Source organism: Colobus angolensis, unplaced genomic scaffold, assembly GCF_000951035.1.
Source record: "Colobus angolensis palliatus isolate OR3802 unplaced genomic scaffold, Cang.pa_1.0 Scaffold97, whole genome shotgun sequence".
Classification (NCBI taxonomy): Eukaryota; Metazoa; Chordata; class Mammalia; order Primates; family Cercopithecidae; genus Colobus; species Colobus angolensis.
Window position 1 is genome coordinate 852679 of NW_012123709.1, and position 8788 is coordinate 861466.

Sequence of the window (8788 nt, forward strand, 5' to 3'; positions counted from 1 at the left end):
AAAAAAAAAAAAAAAAAAGAACTAGGCAATGTTAAGCATTAGACTAAATCTCAGGCTGGCTTGCTGACTTGTTTATTTAACCACCAGCTACTATACTTTTTCTTAAAAACAGAAATGCTAAGGATTAGGAAGAAAGGGGAAAAATATATCCAGAAGGAAAAAGCAGGATAAGAGGGAAAACTATCATCATTTCTCATTACTATCAATGACAAAATGAGAACGTCTCACTTAAATCACGTTATCTTTTCCCTACATCCCCATTATCCCATCAGACAAATCTTCGAACTTACTGCTGAAGCCTCTCCCATCCATGCTCCCTTCTCCTTTCATTACCACTACCCTGCCCAAATACCGCTCCTAATATCCTTGCCTGAACCATTCCAATAGCTTATTTATCTGTGTTCAATCCATCTTCCAGAATAGCCACCATTAATTTTCCTAAAGCAATGTTCAGTAATGAAAATATAAACCTAATTAATAAGTTTCTTCCTTAATAAAATATTAACAAACGGTCTTTTAACCCTAACATACTCAAAGGAATACAAACATAAAGGCTATACAAAACTTTGGTTACTATTTTCTAATAAATAGAGACAGGGTCTCACTAGGCTGTCCAGGCTGGTCTTGAACACCTAGGCTCCACGGATCCTCCTGCTTCCACCTGTGTTGGGATTACAGGTGTGAGCTACTGCACCTGGCCTGGCTACTTTCATCTTCACAAAGAAGAAAATGCCTCTGGGAAGTAGAATAGGTGCCTCTGCCCACCCCTAATAATTCTCACTTCAAAATATCCAAAAACCACACTCACATAACTGGCTGTTGTGCAGTCTCTTCTACATATGGTGTAAAACTGGGAAGCACAGCGGGTACAGCCATCAGTGACGCCGTATTGCCACGAGGCTGGAGATGAAGAAGAAAACTAAAATTACCATAGTTTTATGTTCTGAGACAGCATATATAGACCATGCCTAAATATTGAAGAGGAATTAAAAGAGATGGTAAAAATACTTCTCTACTCTAAATGTGAAGTCTTTGTTGTGTCAGCAAAGCACTGGATCTATGAGTCCTTACCCTGTATTCCAAGGACCTGCCTGTGTTCCAAGGGCCTGCTTGCAGCTCATTCTCTTTGGCTCTGGGCACGGGGGGTGCTATCCATGGCTGGACTGTAGGCTTAGATAACTCTGCTATAGAAGCCTCATCAGCATTTTCATCAAAAACATTAATTCTACTATTACTTTGCATCTGTTGAGGAAATGGATTTTGGAGTCCTCTGTTCTGGCTTGGAGCTAGGAGCAAAAATATTAAAACTTCATGTAAAATGTTTCATTATTAACTTAGATGACAGATAAAGTATACCTATTCTTCCCCAACTCAAGGAGAATATTTCCACTACAACAGAAAAAAAAAATTTTTTAAATAAAAAAACTTAATAAATCAAAAACAGAATCGTTTTATCCATTCTTTGTTACTTATATTCTGCCTTCTTTTCCCTCCTCCAGTCACCCCCCATCTTTTATTCACAGATTTCCAAAAAAGACATTCTATATCTTCCTTCAGTCATCATTATAACATTATCTAGTTTTATCAGAAACTAACCTAAGTTTTATTCTTCAGTTTTAAACTTTCTCTCAATGGAGTATATCCAGAGATATACTGGAACTAGAGAATACAAAATTAACCCATTTATTAGGGGTTTTCTCTGTTGTGGGGCTGGTTATTAACCAAGCTTCATCACAATCTGGATGAAATAGCCTTTGGGACCATACACTTTCTATATCCTAATTCTAGAATCACCAAGCAACATTCTGATTATTGATAAATTGATACCAGGAAAGAAATAAGAGATTAAAAAAAAGTCTGGTTTACATGTCTAACTGCTATAAATATAATAAATAAAAGCTTATTATTTTCTGTACCTTCTGGTTGATTTTGCTATGAACCTAAAACTGCTCTAAAAAATAGTCAGTGTTGTCCAGATGCAGTGGCTCACACCTAAAATCCTAGCTACTTGGGAGGCTGAGGCAAGAGGACTGCTTGAGCCTAGGAGTTTGAAGCTATGGTGAGCTATGATTGCACCATCACATTTCAGGCAACAGAGCGAGAACCTATCTCTTAAAAAAAAAAAAGTCAATGTTAATTAAAACAAAATTATTGCTGATCTTTGGGTATATAGAGAGTCTAATGTCTGGTCCCAAAGGGCTCTGAAGGCAAGGTTCTTAATCATATTAGTATCATTCTCTGAGGCTTTGGTATACATAAGTGTCACTTTAACAACACCTGCTATGTACTACATATCTTCTTTCAACTTACAATTCAAACTCAGAAAATCTTGATGCTTCCTAAATATTAGGTCTTTCTTAATTAAGACACAAAATTACTGATGCATTTTGATTTTACTGCACACTGTAATATTAGCTCTCCTTTGACTTCCTTCTTTGTGCTACTCAGTATTCAGCAAACGAGAACAGTGTCCACAGGTATACTTATGTATTATCTGCTTACATGAGTTTACCACTTATGTGATTTTACCACTAGAAACTAACAGTTTTCCGAAATAACATTTAACAAACTTACCCTTGAGAGCACCTCCTACACGGACGATTGGAGCTCTTGCTGTCTTTTTCCCTTTGCTCTTGAGTTCCGCTAGTGTGCTTCGTTGTGGTACAGAAGACTCAAAAACTTCCTCCTCTTCTTCTTTCTCAAGTGCCAACAGAGTTTGTCGAGACACTCGAGCTTGGAATTGTCTAAAGCAGCAGAATGGACAACTAACTTTTAGTGAGGTGACCACGACTTTACCAGACTCTAAATTTCCAATTTGTTAAAGTAAACAAATTAGAAGAATAGGCTGGGAGAAGAATGCAGAAATATCCCAAAGAACATATTTATTCTCTCAGAAGTAAAGAGAGTCACCTTAAGATCATGAAAAGTTTTGGCTAGAATGATTTAACTCTCCCTTTAAATGCCCAAGTTTGACCAATTTAAATTATTCTGAAAATCACCATTAAGTTGATCTGAGGATCAGGTTAAGGTTATTAAGACTAAGATCACAGAATTTATTAAGATTAGAGTTTCCCCACCAACTTTTTATTAGAAAACTGGACCCACCAATTATTAACATTATGCCACATCTATTTTATCACTGAGTGTCTTTTTCTATACACGTGCATGCGCACACACGCACATATACAGTTTCTCCTGACCTATATGAAATGAAGTTGCATATGACATGACATTTTACTTTAGCAAAGCTGGCAGAAGTTTGAAAAGTAAACTTCCTATGCTGCTGCCACAGTTTTAAGTATTATCAGAAGAGATTCTCCATTCCTACCACTGCTTCATTCAACCAGCCTTGAAAAGTATTATCATAAGGGTAAAAAAAACCCAAAAAACCCAGAATAAATTGCAGGTGCTGGCCAAGATGGAGTATGCCCACTATACCTTTTCTCTCTCTCTCGCTCACTGATAGGATCAAAAACTGTAGACAATATACAAAAAAAGCAACTAACTGAGGGCTCTGAAAAGTCAACAAAAGCAAACAGACTGTGGAGAGGGGTCAAAACTTGAAGAAACAACCCACGCAGGATTGTTTCCTGTTTTTTTATTCTTCTATTTTCTCTTGTGGTTTTGAACTGTTGCAATGGTGGTATGTGAATCTGAAACTCCTAAAGAAACCCCAATCTTACTGGCATGAAGATTGGGAAAAGAGGACTCTGAAGGCCAAAGAATATGGGAGGAGAACTGCAAAGGAATGAGCTGAACAAGAGGATCTCCTATTCTGTATGTGCATTGGCACACATCTTAGGTTCCCTCTTGAGCTGTGCATGCACAGGGTGGATTCAAAGCAGCACAGAAAAGGCTTTGAGAACTGAACTATGATTAAACCACTGCCCAAACCCCAGATTAACCCTTAAGCAGGACGTGCATGGGACAGACCCAAAACAATATAGCAAAGGTCTTGAAAACTGAACTGACAATGGAACCAATAACCACACAAGATGACAAAGAACTTGTAATATCTGAAGTGTGGCTGTCTACTAAGACAAAAACATAGATATTCTCCAGAGAATATCAGCCAACAGGATCAGAGTCTTATAACATAGGGTCAGGATAAATGTCCAAGGTACAAGAATTACTTGACACACAAAGAACTAAGAAAATGTGACCAACTTTCAAAGGAAAAAACAATAAGCGAATGCAAACATAAAATGACCCAGATGGTATCGTTTTCAGATGGAGATTTTATTTTATTTTGTTTTTTGAGACAGAGTCTCATTCTGTCACCCAGGCTGGAATACAGTGGCGCAATCTCGGCTCACTACAACCTCTGCCTCCTGGGTTTAAGTGATTCTCTTGCCTCAGCCTCCCGAGTGGCTAAGATTACAGGCACCCACAACCACGCCCAGCTAATTTTTGTATTTTTAGTAGAGATGAGGTTTCACCATATCGGCCAGGCTGGTCTCTCAAACTCCTGACCTCAAGTGATTTGCCCGCCTTGGCCTCCCAAAGTGTTGGGATTACAGGTGTGAGCCACCATGCCCAGCTTGGAGATTTTAAAGTACCTAATATAACTATGTTCCATAAGATAAAGGTAAAAACATTTGAAATGAATGGAAAGACAGAAATTCTCAACAGAGAGACAGAAATTATAAAAAAGAATGAAATAGAAATTTTAGAACTGAAAAATACAGTATCTGAAATAAAAAATTTATGTTGAATGGTTTCAATAGCAGGATGGAGATGGAAGAGAAAAGAATAAGTGAACCTGAAGACAGAGCAATAAAAATGGGCCAATCTAAAAAACAAAAAGAAAAATGGTTAAACAGAGCTTTAGGGACCTATAGAATGATATCAAAAGGTTTAATTTGGACAGATTCTTGGTAGCAGAGTGGGGAGAAATGGTCTAAAATTTGTGCAACTGAAGTCCCAGAGAGAGAAAGAAGAAAGATGTAGGTATAAAGAAGTATTTAAAAAATAATGGCTGAAAATTTGTCAAATTTTGTGAAAGGCATACATTTGCAAATTCAAAAGGCCCAGTGAACCCCAAACAGATTAAATGTAAAGAAAATCACATCTAGGCAGGGTGTGGTGGCTCATGCCTGTAATCCCAGCACTTTGGAAGGCCAAGGCAGGTGGATCACCTGAGATCAGGAGTTCGAGACCATGCTGACCAACATAGAGAAACCCTATCTCTACTAAAAATAGAAAATTAGCTGGGTGTGGTGGCGCATTCCTGTAATCCTAGCTACTCGAGAGGTTGAGGCAGGAGAATTGCTTGAACCCAGGAGGTGGAGGTTGCTGTGAGCTGAGATCGCGCCACTGAGCTCCAGCCTGGGTGACAGAGCTCGACTCTGCCTCAAAAAAAAAAAAAAAAAAAATCACATCTAGACACACCACAATCAAACTTCTGAAAACCCAAGCTAAACAAGAAAAAATCTTGGACAAGGCCAGAGACAAATCAATACATTATGTATAGGTCAGGAACTACTAAATGACTACAGATTTCTTATTAGAAACCATGGAGGGCCAGGCGCAGTGGCTCATGCCTGTAATCCCAGCACTTTGGGAGGCCGAGGCGTGCGGATCATGAGGTCAGGAGATCGAATCATCCTACCTAACACAGTGAAACCCTGTCTCTACTAAAAATACAAAAAGTAGCCAGTCGTGGTAGCAGGTGCCTGTAATCCCAGCTGCTCGGGAGGCTGAGGCAGGAGAATGGCGCGAACCCAGGAGGCAGAGCTTGCAGAGAGCCAAGATTGCACCACTGCACTCCAGCCTGGGTGACAGAGCAAGACTCCGTCTCAAAAAAGAAAGAAACCACGGAGGCCAGAAGACAGTGGAATAACATCATTAAAGTGGTGAAAGAAAATAAATGTTGGCTGGGCATGGTGGCTCATGCCCGTAATCCCAGCACTTTGGGAGGCCAAGGTGGGCAGATCATTTGAGGTCAGGAGTTTGAGACCAGCCCGGCCAATGTAATGAAATCCCATATCTTCTAAAAATACAAAAATCAGCCGGGTGTGGTGGTGCATGCCTATAGTCCTAGCTACTCAGCTACTCAGGAGGCTGAGGCAACAGAATCACTTGAGCTTGGGAGGTGGAGGTTGCACCATTGCACTCCAGCCTGGGTTACAGAGCGAGACGCCGTCTCAAAAAGAAAAGAAAAGAAAGAAAAGAAAAGAAACGTTGACCCAGAATTCTATATCCAGTAAAAATATCTTTCAGGAAAGAAGATGAAATGAAGTCATTCTCAGATGAAGAAAAACTAGGAGAGTTGACAACAGACCTGCTCTGAAAGAAAATGGCTACAAGAAGTTCTTCAGACTAAAGGGAAATGATACTAGAAGGGAACTTGGAGCTTCAGGAGTGAAAAAAGAAAAAAAAAAAAAAGGGTAAACACAAAAGACTATTTTCCTAAGTTATTTAAGATACACATATGGCTTTTGAAAGCAAAAGAAAATATTGTCTGGTGGGGTTTTTAATGCATATAGATGTAATACGTATGGCAAGTATACCAAAAGAGTAGGGAATATAAAGGAACCTTTATGGTTATAAAGCTTCTGTATTTTACTTTAAATGGTAAAATATTAACTCTAAGTAGAATGTGAAAGTTTAGGTATATTATATACCTTATAGCAACCACTTAAAAAGTTGTAATAGACAAAAAGCCAATAATACAATTTAAAATGAAATACTAAAAAATATTCAGATAATCCAAAAGAAGGTAGGAAAGAGGCCAAAGAGGAACAAAAGACATGGAACAAATAATAAAATAGTAGACCTAAACCCAACAATATTAAAAATTCTATTGAATGGTCTCAACATAACAAAAAAGATACTGTTAGAGTTCATGGAAAAAACACGACCCAACTATTTGCTGTGTATAAGAAACCCACTTAAAAAATATAAAGACATAGACAGGTTAAAAGTTAAAGAAGTTAATTAACATAAGTGTCACTAAAGTTAGTATATAACCCTCCACTGCTAAATTTGACTGGCTTAACAAAAAGGTAAAAAGAAAATGACACAAAAACCTGTTACACAATGTTCACACAGTACTATTTTGTAATAGTCAAAAGGTGCAAACAACCTAAAGGTTCACTAACTGATGAATGGATAAATAAAATGGATAAATAATATTCATATGATGGAATATCATTCAGCAATAAACAGGAATAAAGTACTGATACATGTCGTAACTATGTTCATTTATGATGAACCTTGAAAATAGTATGCTGAAAATCCCCGTTCCACCCTCCCCTCCCTGGAAAAAAAAAAAAAAAGGAAATAGTATGCTAAGTAAAAGAAGCCAATCACAAAAGACCATGTATCGTAGGATTCCGTTTAACTGAAATGTCCAGAATAAGCAAATCCATAGACACGAAGAGCAAAGCAGTGGTTGCCTAGGAGCAAGGTAAGTAGGAATGGGGAGTGACTGCTAATGGGCATGGGGTTCATTTAAGGGTGTGAAAAATGTTCTAAAATTAGATTGTAATGATGATTACACAACTCTAAAAGTGTTTTTTGTTTTTTTTGTTTTTTAAAGAAAGGGAAAAGATGTATCATACAAACAAAAAGGAAGCTGGAGTAGCTGTACTAATATCAGACCAGGTAGACTTCTGAACAAGGAGTATTATCAGGAATAAAGGGAGACATTATATAATGATACAAGGGTCAATTCTAAATGTTTATGCATCTAACAACAGAATTTCAAAATAAAGCAAAACTGAGGGGACTAAAAGAAATAGACAAAATCACAAAGAGACTTCAAAACCCTTCTTAGTAATTGATATAACAAGTAGACAGAAAGTCATCAATGATACAGAAGACCAGAACAGACTACCCTAAATTATATTTACAGAATATTACACTCTAAAAAACAGAATACACGTATTTTTCAAGTGTACATGAAACATTCAACAAGATAAACCATAATCTGGGTGATAAAACAAATCTTAACAAATTTAAGACTTGAAACCATATACATTATGTTCTCTGACTACTATGGAATTAAACTAGGTATCAGTAACAGATATCTGAAAAATCCAAAAACACTTACTAACTTAAGTAATACATTCTAAGTAACTTATGGGTCAAAAGGAAGACACAAGACAAGTTAGAAAATATTTTGAACTAAATTGAAATGAAAATACAGTATATCACAACTTGTGGGATACAACTAAAGCAGTGCTTAGAAAGGAATTTAGAGCATTAAATGCTTATATTAGAAAAAGAGAAAGGTCTAGAATCAGTGATCCAGACTTTCACCTTAAACTACAAAAAGAAGAGCAAGTTATACCCAAAGCAAACAGAAAGAAATAAAGTACAGAAATAAAATTAAGAACAGAAAATCATTAAGAGAAAAAAAAAAAAAATCAATGAACCCTAAAGCTGGTTTTCTAAAACAATCAATAAAATTGATAGCTACACTGAGAAGACACAAATTACCAATATCAGGAGAAAAAGAGAGAATCACTACATAACCTGCAGACATTAAAAGCATAGTAAGGGAAAATTATGAACAAGTCTATGCCCACAAACTCATTAACTTGGATGAATGGATCAATTCCTTGAAAGACAAAAATCTACCAAAGTTTACTTAAAAAAAAAAAAAGCCTAAATAAACGGAGAATTATACCATATTCCTGTATAATCCTAATCAAAATCCCAGAAAGCTGATTCTAAAACTTATATAGAAAGTCAAATAAACGAGGCCGGGCGCGGTGGCTCAAGCCTGTAATCCCAGCACTTTGGGAGGCCGAGACGGGCGGATCACGAGGTCAGGAGATCG

The 8788-nt window shown here is 37.2% G+C and overlaps 1 protein-coding gene across 1 annotated transcript in view; it reads right to left on the reverse strand.

Annotated features, from left to right (window-relative positions):
* The window catches only part of BUB1B (BUB1 mitotic checkpoint serine/threonine kinase B), a 63169-nt gene that overhangs the window by 36974 nt on the left and 17407 nt on the right, over positions 1-8788 (reverse strand). The window contains exons 6-8 of the mRNA XM_011932718.1: positions 2575-2744; positions 1072-1286; positions 809-900 (exon numbers count right to left, since the gene is read on the reverse strand). Coding sequence (XP_011788108.1) covers positions 809-900; positions 1072-1286; positions 2575-2744 — 477 coding nt within the window. The remainder of the gene's footprint in view (positions 1-808; positions 901-1071; positions 1287-2574; positions 2745-8788) is intronic.